Below are 15,663 nucleotides of genomic sequence, written 5' to 3' on the forward strand. Positions count from 1 at the left end.
TTACTATTTCTTTACAGATATTCATGTATTTTTGAGACTAACCTTAGCCTAGCTTTTCCCCCATTTTTAATTTACAAATTTTTCATTTCAAGTTTGAGAAAAATTTGAGTTTTCTTTTCTTTCGTTTTCAAATATATTACTCTACATAATTCTGTGTCATTTCAAATAGTTATTTCATGGCATTTTGCTTTAAATGATCAGTCTTCCCAGTTATATCTTTAGAAAGTAAAATATGCTCTCTACTTTATAGTTACTTTTTATGCATATATCACTTTCCAGTTGCTTTATATTTAAATGTAATTGTACCAGAGTCTATATGCTAATCAGTTTTCAGAGCAGCAATTTTAGTGTTCTTAAAATTTTAATGTAAGTCTCTAAAATTAAACATTTAAAACTTTACTGTTTATGCAGTAAATTCCTGAAATCTAATTATGCCAGGTCCTGTTCTAAGCACGAAAGATAAAGAGTGGAAAAAACAGACAAGTTCTCTGACATTTGCATTCTGGCATGGGGACACAAATGACAAGTAGAAAAGCAAATGGCATGTGAAAGGTTCCAGCAACACCGCAGTGGAGTCCTGGTTTCTGCTGAAACTCCTAGGCAAGGAACTGACAGGCTGCACTGGTCTGCTTGCTCTTCTCCAGGTAACCAAGAGAGGGTGATGGGGCAGGCACAGATGGTCACCGTGGATTATCCTCTTGGAAAGGAACCATTCTGCTGCTGTCCACACTTATTGGAGCCCCAGAGGACCCCCAGCTGAGCATGTAACAATGGGAGTTTTGCAGTCATGAGAATGGCTGCTAGTGGAGAGAAACATCTTGTAGCGACAACAGGTTTACTGGTTGCACCTGGAGACCTTTTGCGACGTCAGAAGGAGCTATTTGTCCCAGCTAGCTCTTGCAGGCAACTTCGAGAGCTCCACCAGCGGTCAGGGATCATTCAGTGGACAAATCTATTTGCCTTTCCTCTGTCTGCCCCCAGGAGTCCAAACATAAGGCTTTCTATCAGTGACATGAATTAATGGGCTTATCTGTATTTTAAAAAATAGAAGAAATAGAGAGTTGTTCATTCATTGACCTCCTTCACCTACTTCCTAAGGTTGGACATGTTCATTTCTCGACACTCAGGATCTGTCAGCCTCAGGGATGAACCAAATTGTCTGTCCTTTTCCCAGAGTAATAAACTTCCCGAAGACTCGATAGTCACTCTTTTGCCATCATAAGAAACTTTCGGGGCAAAGGAGGATGGCTGTAGAATTGTCCAACACAAAGTTAGTGAATGCATTCCTACTCATCCAGGTTGTCTAAGAAACATCCGCAGTGGTCACAGTGAGCGAACCTGACCATCATCATGTTGCTGCACTTTTGCCAGACCCATAGGCACAGCAGCCACAGTCTAACCAGAGAGGTCTCTTGGAAATCCCCAGGAAACCTATCTCCAGTGGAGACCTTTCTCCAGGGGGAATTGCTCATTCCCGTCTTCAAGATTAATGACTGCTGGGGTTTCTTTTGCTATTACTACCCCTTGTAGTACTACCCCTTCCCAACAAATCTCTTAGATCCATTCTGGGTCTTTGCATCAACCCATCAGTTCTATTTTGTTTTCTTGTTTTCAAGCCTCATAATTTCTGTACTATTGTTTTATGCAATCAGTGTTCATGTAAATAGGTAACATAGCATAAGTGTAATAATAGGGTTCTAATGGATATACTGGGTGAGCCTGGGGAGGCTTTAGAGAAGATAGAGCATTTAAGGTAAGGCTTGAAGGGCAGAGAAGCAGGGAAGAAATATATTCTTGACCATAGTGTCATGGAAGAATAAAACGTTTTCAGGTGTGTTCAGGAAATGGCAAGAAGCTTTGTGTGGTTAGTGGTGTATAAGAATAGTATAAGAATACTTGGGAATGGAGTGTTGGAACAGGTGCCTCAATCTTATATCAGGCATTACCTGACCTATTTAAAGATGACCTACTCGTATTCATAATTTAAAAGTCTCTTATAATAACTCCTATTCATTTTATACTTAATGATATTAATAATGATATTTATATCTGTCATTTGTATGTCTTCAACTCATTTTCCCTATTACCTAATTTCATCTTAACAATATGTGAGTGACACAGATCTGAAAATGTTATAGTATTCTAATATTTAATGTTGAAGAAACTGAGGAATTGAGAGGTTACATGGTCTACTCACAGTCAAATGTCTACGTTTAGAGTATCGCCAGATCTTCTGGTCCTTAATTCCATATACTTGTTGGATGTTATTTTTGTAAATATATGCTTTTTCTCTCTTTTTTTCCTCCTTAAGTTATTGTCTTTCTTTTTTCCATAGGACTTGGCTTTTACCCTGGAAGAAAGACAACTATTGAGTATTCATGGATTATTGCCACCTGGCTTCATCAATCAGGATATCCAAGTTCTTAGAATAATTAAAAATTGTGAGCGTCTGAACTCTGACTTTGACAGGTAACACATTTTATATTTCTCTTAGGCAGTTGTTTATTTTATTTTTTATTAGATGAGAAAGTTAAAATATTTAGTGATTTGGAAAAAGTAGTCAACTTTGAGGAGAATTTGCCTAAAAATACAATGATGTTTTTAAAAACATCATTTTAGGAACATTTAGGAATAGAATTTTCCTTTCCAAACTGTTATCCTCAGAGAGACTACTTTGCTCTTGTGATAAAATTGTTGCTATAAAGGTAAGTTATCAGGAAATGCCATCCTGAACAGAGCCAAATAGGTTAAAGTGGCTTTTAGTCAGACTATGAGTGCATATTGGATGCACTTTTTCAACTTCTAAACCTGGTTCTAATGCTAGTGCGAATTTAGGTCACATACTGTGTTTAGAATTCAGTTTCCATGTTTGCACAGAGATAAAGGTAACGTGTGCCCTATCTCAGTAATGAGATAGCCCTAGGTTGAAATTCTGGCTGTGTTTCACTAGCATTGGGGCCTCGAGCAAACCATCACAACCACTGTCAGGACCACTCTGTATGCCTTGCCTTCTGCTTTGGACTCTTCCCTTATTTAGGCACTAAACCTCAGGTTTTTCATTTATGGATTGAAGAGAATAGTTATTTCAAAATATTGTTGCGAAGTTTAGAAGAGGTAGCTAACTCAACACCAAGTAAGTATTTGTATTAGTCAGGGTTTTCTAGTGGTCTTCAGAGAAGCAGAAGCAACAGGATATATGTGTTGTGTGCATACACACACACACACACACACACACACACACACATTACATCCTGTTGGATGGAGATATATATTTATTTCAAGGGATTGGCTCCCATGATTGTGGAGCCTGGTTAAGTCCTAAGTCTGCAGGTAGACTGGCAGCTGGAGAACAAGAAAAGACTTGCAGTTCGAGCCTAAAGGCAGACTGCTTGCAGAATTTCTTTTTACTAAAGAGAATACTACTACTAATAATAGAGTAGTAGTCCAAATCCCCCTTAGTAGGCAGGATCAGTCACCCTAGCCAGCACAGTAACTTCCTTCTTTGCTTATTGATTCAGAGGCATGTGGTGTCCATAGTGGCTAGTGGCCATCTTAATTTCCAATCTAACGGAATAATTGTCTCCTGGTGGAAATGTCCCTCCTTTTGAAACTAAGACTTATTGGCCAGCAGAGCATAAAGTCATGGGGACAAGAAGCAGAAATTTTGCTAGTGGGTCACTGGCGATAATAGTGAGTGGTGCCATTTCCATTTTCACCCCTGGGTTCGTGGACCTGTGAATCCTGATTATGGGAGAAATAGCATCATACTGGACACGGATTCATAGCCTCCTAGAGAACTTTGCCTCAGCTTTGCAAGGTATTACCAACTAGCTGGTGCTGTAACTGAGCCTCAGGAGGCCATTCCACCATTCTGTCAAGTCAGCTGCTTCAGGATGGTGGGGAAACATGGTAAGACCAGTGAATTTCATGAATACAGGCCCACTGCCATGCTTCATTTGCTCTAAAGTGAGTCCCTTGATCAAAAGCAATGCCTTGTGGGATACCATAATGGTGGATAAGGCATTCTGTAAGTCCACAGATGGTAGTTTTGGCTGAAGCATTGTGTGTAGGGAAGGCAAATCTGTATCCAGAGTAAGTGTCAATTCCAGTAACAACAATGCTGCCTCTTCCATAACGGAAGCAGTCCAATGTAATCACCTGCCACCAGGTGGCTTGCTGATCACCCCGTGGAATGGCACCCAATCAGGCATGCAGTGTTGGCCTCTGGCGGATTGGGCACCCAGGGAGTCTAAAGGCAGGTCAGCCTTGGTGACTGGAAGTCCATATTGCTGAGCCTGTGATAACCTCCATTCCTGCCATGGCCACTTTTTTCATGAGCCCATGGGTGATGTCGGGCAGCCGGAGAAAGAGACTGACTCAGCTTGTCCAGTTGTGTATTTTTCCTGCTTCTTAAACCTCTCCACAATCTCTTTCACTTGTTACTTAAGTTCTTCCTTCAGCTTATGTTTTTACTTTATATTCTTTTTCTGGTTCGAGGATCAGTAGGGATACCTGTGCCAGGAATAGAATGAGTGAGGGCAAGAATGGTAGGTTGGGAAAGGAAGTTACCAAGGTAATAGAGGATAGATTATGTATTTGAAAGCCAAGAAAGGACTTCTGCTATTAATCTGAGTGAAAAGGGAAGCCTTTCAAGGTTTTGAACAGGAAATCAACATCATCTGAGCTACATTTCAAGAAGAGAATGGCTGCAATGTTGAGAATAGAATGTAGGCTGGAAGATTGTTTAGGAGACTATTACAATAATCCAAGCAAAAGATGATGGTGATTTAGACCCAGTGTGGTAGCAATGAAGGTGTTTAGATTTTGGATATATGTTGAAAGTAAAGCCTAATGTATTAGAGACCTTGCAGAGAAGAGAAAACAGCAAAAAGAAACAAAAAAGAAATTGCAAAGAAACAGGAAACTAGTGAGGTAGAAAGAAAATGAAGAGAATATGATGTCCTAGAAGTCAAGTAAAGAGAATTTATTGACTTATAGGGAGGGAGTGCCACTTGAGTCAAATGTTCTGATAAATAAAATGAGGTCTGAGGGTTGATCTTTGATTTAGCAATGAGGACTTACACATTTGCTAAATCAATTTTAGCATGTCTAAAAGTCATCATCTTCTTCCTAAATTTTAATTTTTTGGGTTAGCATAACCTATCTATTTGCCCAGCATTAGAATCCTGTATGTCTGACACTAAATGCTGTGCATTTTAAACTACTTCAGGGAATGGAAATCAATCCAAAAAGGCTGGTAAGATTACTAAGTACAATCTTAAAATATTCTTTTAAATTGTACCAAACAATTTGAGTTTTATTTTACAAACCATTGAAGACTCCAGGTAACATGATAAGTTTGATGCTTAGAAAGATAAGTCTGGGTCAAAAATGCCTCTAGAAAGAAAAAACCTATTTGATACAAATAATAAGAAAAGTCTCTTGAACTTTCTTGCTACCTTAGTAATTTTTAAGGTTGGTGCTATATTCCTTACTCATTTTTCATTTGTTATTTCCCTTGGTTATTCAGCACTGAAGGTTAAAGGATGAAGTCTCTGTGTTTACTTAAAGATAATGCTATATGTATAATGGTATTTTCATCATTCTTTCATTTTAAAATAGGGATAAAGTCATTTCAAATATTAAGTAAAACTTCTGTTTTAGCAATTATTTTAATATTTGAATGACATTCGAGGAGGTTTATGGTTCTTCATTCTTTGAGGTATTTAAGAATATTTCTGAAGTGTTTTTTTTTATCAGATGTTTCCTGTGTGACCTAAAAAGTTCTTCATACTTTGTTGAAAAATGTTTAATAAGATTTCTAAGCAGCTATTTCATGGCTTTGTTGGAATATAGACCTCATTTTGTCCATTTTCCACAGGTATCTTCTCTTAATGGATCTTCAAGACAGAAATGAAAAGCTCTTTTATCGAGTGCTTATGTCTGACATTGAGAAGTTCATGCCTATTGTTTATACTCCAACTGTGGGTCTGGCTTGCCAGCAATATAGTTTAGTTTTTCGGGAACCAAGGTATGTAAACTTTTATTTTAAATACAACTCGTGTCCTTATTTATTTATTTTTTTGTAAAGGTTTTGCAATAAAATATTGAATGGAATTGAACTTTGGAAAATCTAAATCAAATTTTATTTAAAAGGACATTAAATATAAACATATATAACATTAAACACATAGTATTTTCTTTCTAGATTTAAGATAAGGGGAAAGTATTTCTAAACCAATTTAGGTTTCCTTTTACAGAGAGTAAATGAATTTGTTTTTTATTTGGAAAGAGAATAATTGCTCATAATTAAACTTGTCTTAAGATGTTAATTATCACTATTATGTATATATTTTATAAGTTAAAGCAAAGATTCCAGATTTTTGTGAAAATGGTAGACTACTGTTTTCTAAAATCATAGTTGGCATTAAAGTAGTTTTTTTGTTGATTTCCTTAAGTGAAATAGTAGTTACCTTTAATGATCAATATAGTTGTTCTAAATCTATAGCTTCACTTTATTCAATATATTAATGAATTTAAAGATAAAAAGAAATCTTTATAAGTTTATACTAAAAATATAAAAGCCCACTAAAAGCATTGTCATTGAAAGTTAGATTGAATATGTGGATTTTACATAGATATATGAATGTAGTAGTGCTTAGCATACCTACTCCATATTACCCTTTGTATAAATAAAAGAACTAGATCCTGACCAGTGTTGTTAAGTGGTGAAAGTGTGGGCCCCTCCTATCAAAGGTTTGTGGGTTCCATTCCCAGTCAAGGGCAAGTACCTCAGTTGTGGGTTTGCTCCCCCCCCTCCCCCCCCGGTCAGGGTGGTCAGGGCATGTGCAGGAGGCAACCAGTTGATGTGTCTCTCTCACACAGATGTTTCTCTTTCTTTCTCTCCCTTTCCCTCCCTTTCTTCCACTCTCTCTAAAAATCAATGGAAAAAAATATCCTTCAGTGAGAATTAACAAAATAAAAATAATAATGATATACAGTACTCATATACCTCAAAAAATTATTCCTCACAATACATTTGCCAGCTAAATTCTAAATCTTGTCCTTTCTATGAAAGAAAATTTGTATTCACTGTTAAAATAGCCATTATATAATGCAATAGATATGTGCTATTCGTATCATTTAACAGACTACCTATAAATACCGATCTACTGCTTCTCTTTATACAAGGGGTGATGTGGCTAATTCTTTTTGTTGTTGTTGTTATTCCTCACCTGATGATAATTTTCCCATTGCTTTTCAGAGAGAGTGGAAGGGATGGAGGAAGGGTAGGAGAGGAAGAGAGAGAGAGAGAGAGAGAGAGAGAGAGAGAGATCATTGTGAGAGAGACACATCCATTGGTTGCCTCCCACACACACCTTGACTGGGGCCAGGGATAGAACCTGCAACCCAGGTACATGCCTTTGACTAGGAATCAAACCCAGGACCCTTTGATGTGTGGGCTGGCACTCTAACCACTTAAAAACACCAGCCAGGGCTGTATATTATTTTTTTTTAAATATATTTTTATTGATCTCAGAGAGGAAGGGAGAGGGAGAGAGAGATAAAAACATCAATGATGAGAGAGTATCATTGATCAGCTGCTTCCTGCATGCTCCCTACTGAGGATCGAGCCCCTAACCTGAGCATGTGCCCTTGACTGGAATCGAACCCAGGACCTTCCAGTCCATAGTCCAATGCTCTATCCACTGAGCCAAACTAGCTAGGGCTGTATATTATTTTTTAATCATACAAATAATACATATTAATGAAAAAAGAGAAAATGCAAATATACAGATGAAAAAATATTTTTTCAATACCTAATGTCATCATGCCCCAAACCCTGATATACACAAATACATACTGTTTTTGCTTATAGAAGGGATCATACTATATATATAAACTGCTACCTACTTTATTGTCTTCTCTGAGTGACATCATAACATCTGTCCTTGTCTATAAAATATAATTCTACATAAAGAATCTTAATCAAAGCGTAATTGGATAAAACATGGCTATTTTAAAATACAATTTAAGTATATTTATTGAAATTCTAACTTTTCTGAGAGATACTGAGAAATGCTAACAACTATAAGAAATGTGGAGGAGCTTAGGTTGAAATTGACTTGGAAATCTCAATAGCAACAATTATTTTTGAGCACTTATATACTAGATGATTTTCTAAGGACTGGGGATACTTTGGTGTATGTATACATCTAAGTACAAAAGACAGGAAAATAAGAAATAAGCATATTGTCTAGAATGTTTGGAGGTAGTTAAGTGTTTAGGAGAAAGAAAGAGTAGAGCAGGGACAGGGGGATCCAGAATGTCAGTTGCTTTGGAGGGGGCAGTTGCAATTTTAAATAGAGTGATAGTGTGGGCCCCATTGGAAGGTGATATTGGAGGAGTGAGGGGGAGTCATTAAGATACAGAGGAAATGTGTGCCAGGCAGGAGGAATAGTCAGTGCCAGGGTCCTAACTGGGAACATGTGTGGAGACCAGGGCAGCGTAGAGACCAGTGAGGCTGGAGTGGAGTGAGAGAGGGAGTAGTAGATGTGATAACAGATGTTAAGATAAACGAGAGGGTCCAGAACCTATAGGTTCTTGTATGCTATTTTAATGAACATTGGCTTTCACTGTTAGTTAAGTAGGTAGAAGAGTCAGGTAGCCTGGTTAGTAGGCTGTTGCAGTAAACAAAGTGACTCAGATTAGGAGGGTAGCAATGGAATTAGGGGTGAGGGTTCAGATTCTGGATAAAGAAAAAGAAGGTCTCAAGGATTTCCTCTGGGATTGGAGGCTTCCTAGAGCAGTGCTTTTAACTACTCTGGAGTAGTTTGCCTATTTTCACTTCTGGTTTTGATACTTGTTTCAGTTTTGAATAAATTATTTAATGTTTCCTCCTCTGTAACATAGGGATAATACTACTGCCCGCCATCCTTTCACATTTTTCAAATCCAAAACTTTGAAAACCAAAACATTAAAAGAAATCTCATTTGGGATACAACCTGATCTATCTGAACCCATTTGTGACAAAATGTGAACTGAATTTATAGTCTTTATATGGCTGTATGACTATTTATAGTCTATATAGTATAATTTGTTTTTCTTTAGAAGTATTAATATATTTAATTTCTGGGGGCTTTGTCCAAAATAAATAGGGTGGATGGATGGGAGGATGGATGGATGGATGGACAGACAGATAGATAGAATGATAGGAGAGGGAGAGAGGAGGAGGTATGGCAGGAGGTAGGAGACAGCAAAATGCTCACAAATGTTGAATCTAGGTGGAAGTATTCATTGTATTATTCTTTTAATTTTCCACAATATTATGGCAGTTTCTGTCATGTTGATTTTTAATGTTTATATTTTGTTAAACTTTTGATGATTTTGAAGTTGTTAGTAGAATAGTTCTCATGGCTTCTCCCATAATTATAAAAAGGAACTTGTTTGAAAACATATTATGTAGCATAAATTTAGACATTGTATTTAATTGGAAAGGAAATGGTGATTGTGTTTGAATAATGATGGATCTTTCAGGCATCAGTTAGCAAGTACACGATTTGTTTAAAGCCAAAAATGACAAATGTCTATAAACCTTTCCTGTTGCAACAGCAGGTATTCTAAGACATTCAGAAAGTGAACAGGAAGATTATACCTGTTATTATATTTACTTTGTGAATTTGGTGGTAGCAATTAGGAACATGTTAAGTGAAAGTTAAAGGTTAATATTACAAGTACTGAGTGTAATACAGTTTCATAGCTTAACTATATTTTACTTACTATGACTAGATATTTATTTTTCATTTTGAATATGGCATTAAAATTTGGCTAGGTATCAAAAAATAAATTCTTATAAGAGTGCTTCTACTTCCGGTATATTTTTTCTTAAGGCAAGATGCTGGAATATCCATTTATTGTTTTTTGTGTGGGATTTCTTTTCTTTTTGGCATAATTTGTGTGGGTTTTTCAAGCTTTCATGGATAATGATGTTTAAGAATGATGTTGAGTTTGCTTGGATTACCTCCTTTGCATATGTCCATAACATTTGGATTTTTGCAGATCCAATATTTGGTAGTGGAATATGCTTATCTAATTGTGGCTAATTTGTTGATAGAGGTGTAATTTTTGGAAGCTAGAAACCATTTTGTATTTTTGCAGAATGCTAAGCTTAGTGTGTTAATTAAATTATTGGTATTCTATCAGTTTTTTAAAGAAATGTTTTTAAAGCAGATATACATAATTTACTTGGAAACATTTCTACCTGCTACATTTTAGACTGCATTTTCCAGGAATCATCTCCTTTTCTTTTCTGTTCTTATTAGCTACATACCATTTTATCATGCCTTTGGCAATTAAGCATGTTTCTATTTTTCATATTTCTGATGTTCTATCAAACAGTTGGTAAGCATCTAGAGAGAAGGGATCATATTTTATAAATTAGGTCTGTACTTTTCATCCTAGTTAGGCTTAGTTTCTGGTTGGTGCTGAATTAATATATGTTTTTTGCTGCCTCATAGAAATAGTAATTTAATATTACTGTATTCATCTGCTCACATAGAAAATGATAAAGTATTGGTAATGTTATTTATTTCTCCTACTGTTTAACCATATTGTTCTAAAAGGTAAGTTCTCATAAATAATAGATCGGAAAGAAATTGAACTCACTTCAAGGAATCAGGCTGTGAGGAAGTAGAATTTTGATTAAATATAGATAATACATCTTTAAGCACACAGTATACTCCTTTCACTTACTAATTTTTATACAGTAATTCACTGATATGATTTTGGCAAAAAGGATGAGCAAATATAATTTTGTTGATTACAGTTCTTTAAAAAAATATTTACAACTAGTACCGTTGGCTGACTTGCCAAATGTTATGGTGAAAAAAGTGTTCAATGCTCAAGTTAATTGTGAAAAATTTGAATTAACTAAAATTAAACAGAATTGTTTATTGTAAGATTTCACAGAATAATGCTTATTTTGCAAGTTTTTGGAGGATGGAGGTTAGATTTTGTTGTAGATAATGTACCTAGTATAATTCTTGGCATACAGTAGCTGTTCCCAGATAGTAGTTATTACATCTGGTATTGTAGCTCCCAAGTTTCTTCATGACTAAATGGATGATGGTACCATTTACCAAGTTTCAGAATACTGGAATATGTTTGTAAGGGAATAGAAAGTTCTTTTGGGGACATGCTGAGTTTTAAATATCTTTGGTTCTTCCAAGTACAGACGTCTAGTAGGCATTTAAATGTATGACCTGGAACTTAGTAAATATTGTACTTAAAGCTCTTAGTATTTTAATTAACATTATATATGCCACATAAATTGTACCTGTTTTGATATTGACAGAGATGAAAATTAACAAAATTGTCAAAGCGAATCATTCATTAAGATGTTTTAATTTTTAGTTTTATTTTTTCCTAGAAAATTCTTAAGGAAATGCATAAAAGGGAACATTAAGATGAACCAAAACAAAATACTAAAGTAGTGTTTCTACATTTGTTGTTTATTTTCTTTGGAATTCCAAAAACGACTTGAAGTAGAGTATTCGTTATTTAATTTGTGAGGACTAAGTTTTTTTATTATCCCATGTGCAGTTTCATGTGAGAACGTAAAATAGAAATGGTCATAACCATGACCATGATTAGACCACAATTCGAAGTGGAGATCGTTTACTCATACAGAAACATGCAGTTTCTCAGAGAGCCAAAAGTTTAGCAGATTTTGCCATCTTATACAATGAAGGTGTCAATTTTACCTGATTTTGGCTTATGAAATAGCAATAAGAAAAGAATTTTAAAAAATAAATGTAAAAGAAACCTACCCAAAGTTATTACTCCTTTTAACCCAAGAATGTTCTCATCATGTAGTATGGATTACAATTACTATCAAATGAACTGTTAGTAGAATGGAAACTTTCATATTCTTGTTCTGTACGTTTTCTCACTTTAGATCTACCTGGTTTTCTTAAAAGTAGCCTATTTTTATGATGCTCTATAAAGACGTGAGGGCAGTTTTACTTTTACTAAGCTCTAAGTACTTCAGTAACTCAGTAATTGATTATAAAGAGTTTAAGTTGGTTATGGCAAAGAAACATGGTTTCATAGCCAGTTTTTATAGCTGCAAATTAAATAAATTAACCCTTGAAATAAGGATGTGGCACTGTCAATAGTTTAGTGTTGTCTCATTTTTACTGGACCATAGTGATGTAACCTGCCAAGTTACCCAGTGCCCTTATGTTAGTTGACATCTCTTGCTGTCCTAGCTCATCTCACTCTTGAAGTTTCTAGGTGGGGGTGAGGAGGTTCTAAACCAGGTGAACCAGGACTATTTTTTAAATTAAATGTATTGAGGATGAGATCTATAATAATAAAAACATAATATGCTAATTAGACCGGATGCCCTTCTGGACAAAGCTGCAGCTGGCGGGGGCCGTGGCAGAGGTGGCAGAAGCCCCTGGCCACAGTGGTAGCAGCAGCGGCGGGCGGGGGCTTGGGCCAAGGCCTTTGCACAAATTTTGTGCATTGGGCCTCTAGTTCGTTAATAAAAGTATAGGTTTCAAGTACATATCTCTGATCCATCATCTGTAAGTCGTATTGTGTGCCCTTCATCCAAGTCAAATCTTTTTCTGTCACCATATATTTGACCCTCTTTACTTTCATTACTCCCCTTCCCCCCTTTCCTCTAAACTGAGACTATTCTTGCTTGGATTTGGCTTTCTTCAGTTCAATCACTTTAAAATCTTTAGAAATATTTAGGAGACTTTTGTGAACCATGGAATATTTTTAGCTTATAGCTCTGGTTTAGTTTGTAATTTTATTTCTTATCATATTATAATTTTCTATATCTTTAGAAATTCAAATAGTTGATATTTAAGAGAGCAACTAATTTTTTAGTGCTTCTAGAACAGTGATCATTTTAATGTTAGATGTAATAAACTTTTTACCATTTACCTATAGCAGTAAGTCTTTCATTTTGATTAAATTTATTAAAAAATATACTTTTGTCCCAGTATTTATTTCCCTTTAAATTGGCCTAATATTTTAAAGTATGAGAAAAAGCACATGGTGGAATTTTTTCTCAAAGATATGAAACAAGTTAAATGGAATGTCTGGACTAGTTGAGGTCTCTTAACTGTTTCCTCGATTGATTTTTTTAGAGATACTTATTTGAAAATAGTTGATTTTAGTTTAATATGGAGATTTAGATGATTTTTTGAACTACTAGTTAATTCAAATTAACAATATTTTCTGATCAGACTAAATGTGCTATTGATGAAAATGTATATTTGACTTTCATTAAGTAAGTGAGGTAGAGTGTCCTCAGTCTTACGTACTGGAAATGCAGTGTGTGCCCAGAAGTAGTTTAAAATGCCAACTGTCTTCTTTCCTAAGTATCACTTTAATTAGGAAAAGTATGGAGAATGGAAAAAACGTAGGCATGATTCAAACATTAATTCTTCACATCAAGACCTAAAGATTGTCTACACATATGCATAGACAAATTTCTTTAGCAAGGCCGTGAAACTTATCTTTTATTGTAAAAGGCCCTGAAGTATAAAGTAACAGTTCATCTTGAGACTTTAAGTGTGGAAAACTTAAATGGAAATTCAAGTTTGGGATCCAAGAATAACTGCCACAGTCTGTGTGGCACACCCAAGTGTTTTGATTTAAGTTTAGTTTACACATAGCATATGGAGAATTAAGAAAAATTGCCAAGTTTTATCTCAGGTAGTATTTTTGACAGTGTATTAATTTGGGTGTTTTTATATTTTTAAAGAAGGATTAATAACTTCCAGTCTTCATTACTGAAAATAAAGAATTTTTTAAAAAGGGAGGCAATGGCTATTTTGCATCACATACCCAGATCATACCTGTGTTTAGTTTTGGATGCCATATTTTTGGAGGGTCATTGGCAAACTGAGATTTGTCCTAAGAAGAGTAACTAAAACAGTGTCAGTTATTGAAAACTTACCACTATATGAGAAAGTGTTGGAAGAAATAGAAATGTTTATCCTAAAAGAAAAGACTTAAAAGGGATATAGTCAAGTCTTCACTTATTTGAAAGGTTTTCATGTGAAAAAAGAGTACACTTGCATGGTATAGCTCCAGAACGTAAAATGAATGGATGGAAATTATTACAGGGTTAGATTTAACTTAAATGTAAAGGAAGATTTCTGATAATTTAACTATCTTACATTGGAATAGGCTTCCTTTTCTCTTCATTGGAAATATTCACATGGTGTAGATAATCATTTGTCATACAGGTTGTACATGTGATTCTTGCATTGGGTGTGATTGTAAAATAGTTGAATTTTAAGGTCACTTTTAACAAGAAAATGCTGTGAATTTTTGAAAACTCAGCCTACAGATGAATAATTTTAGGTATTTGGAACATGTCCTAAAGTATAACTAAATCACACATTATTTCAAGTAACCCTGCTTTCTAATTCAGGAAGGTTTTTTGGTAACAACTTAATCACAATGTTAAAAATTATTTAAAAAATGTTTTTTAATAAGAAATGATTTAAAACAGATTTAAAATGATTTGATGATACAACTCATCAGAATTCCTACTCCATCTCCCAAACAATTGCACAAACACAGCTGTACCCTCACTATAATGCTTTGGTTGTAACATTTCTTCAGTTTGACTGGATTAAAAGTTTTATGTTAACATTTTCTCATTTAAAATAATAACTTTATTCTTATCTAATTTTTATTTTTTTGTAGTTTTTTCATCCTTTTTCTGTATATGCTTTTAAGCTCTCATTATTTTTATATGTTTTCCTTAACTTAGTGGCAGTGTAGCTAATGGAGAAATTATTAGGAAGAATCTTCTCTGAGGCAGTGCTTCCACCTTTCCCCACAAGCCCCCGCCACCCAAATCAGTAGTGGAGGAGAAATAGCCAGGTTAGAATGTTATTATCTTTTCTAAAATTTTCTACATGCTTTTTAGGTATGCTTCTGAAAATTTAAAGATTTGTTTTCATCCGTTTTCTTGACAAAATAATATACATTTAATATTGTCTAATAATTATTTTAATACCTTTAAATGTTGGATTTTATGCAAGATAATTTTTAACTCTTCAATTGAAATTGTCAATTATAGCTCAATATATGTATATTTTATAATGTTTTACATTTACTGTGGTAAAATTATTTGATAGGCAAATTATGCACACGAAGTCCTCCTTTAACATTGATAGGTTATGTGACTGTAAGCAAAATGACATATATTGAAACCAATTGCAATAGGCTAATATAAACATCTCACGTTATAAAAAAAGATGTTGAACAAAACAGTGCTACTTGAGGACCTGCTGTAATTATCTACTTAAAATAAATCATGAAAGTTCTTCATTTTATTTCTTTCTGAGCAAAGAAATTTCTCATTTAACAATATAAATCCTAATCATAGTCTGGTGCTGAATGAATGACATTTATAAATATTTGGAGAGTATCATATTTTACATATTTTATAAAAATAGTTCTGCCTTGTGACATAAAAAATCATTTCACTATGAAATGAGGTAATTTATTTTGAAAGCTGAAAATGTGTAAGTATATTATTTCCCTAATGGAAGAAGTTAATTTTTATTGACAATCTGCCAAATAAATGCCATCTGTCTGATTAATTCAGTGTTATCTTAGGATTCT

General features: G+C 34.7%; 1 protein-coding gene across 2 annotated transcripts in view; it reads left to right on the forward strand.

Moving 5' to 3' along the window:
* The window catches only part of ME1 (malic enzyme 1), a 151,407-nt gene that overhangs the window by 21,158 nt on the left and 114,586 nt on the right, over window positions 1-15,663 (forward strand). For both annotated transcript variants that reach the window (XM_036316862.1, XM_036316861.1), the window contains exons 2-3: window positions 2,336-2,469; window positions 5,882-6,031. In XM_036316862.1, the coding sequence (XP_036172755.1) occupies window positions 2,336-2,469; window positions 5,882-6,031 (284 nt within the window). The remainder of the gene's footprint in view (window positions 1-2,335; window positions 2,470-5,881; window positions 6,032-15,663) is intronic.

The sequence above is a fragment of the Myotis myotis genome, unplaced genomic scaffold, assembly GCF_014108235.1.
Source record: "Myotis myotis isolate mMyoMyo1 unplaced genomic scaffold, mMyoMyo1.p scaffold_m19_p_7, whole genome shotgun sequence".
Lineage (NCBI taxonomy): Eukaryota > Metazoa > Chordata > Mammalia > Chiroptera > Vespertilionidae > Myotis > Myotis myotis.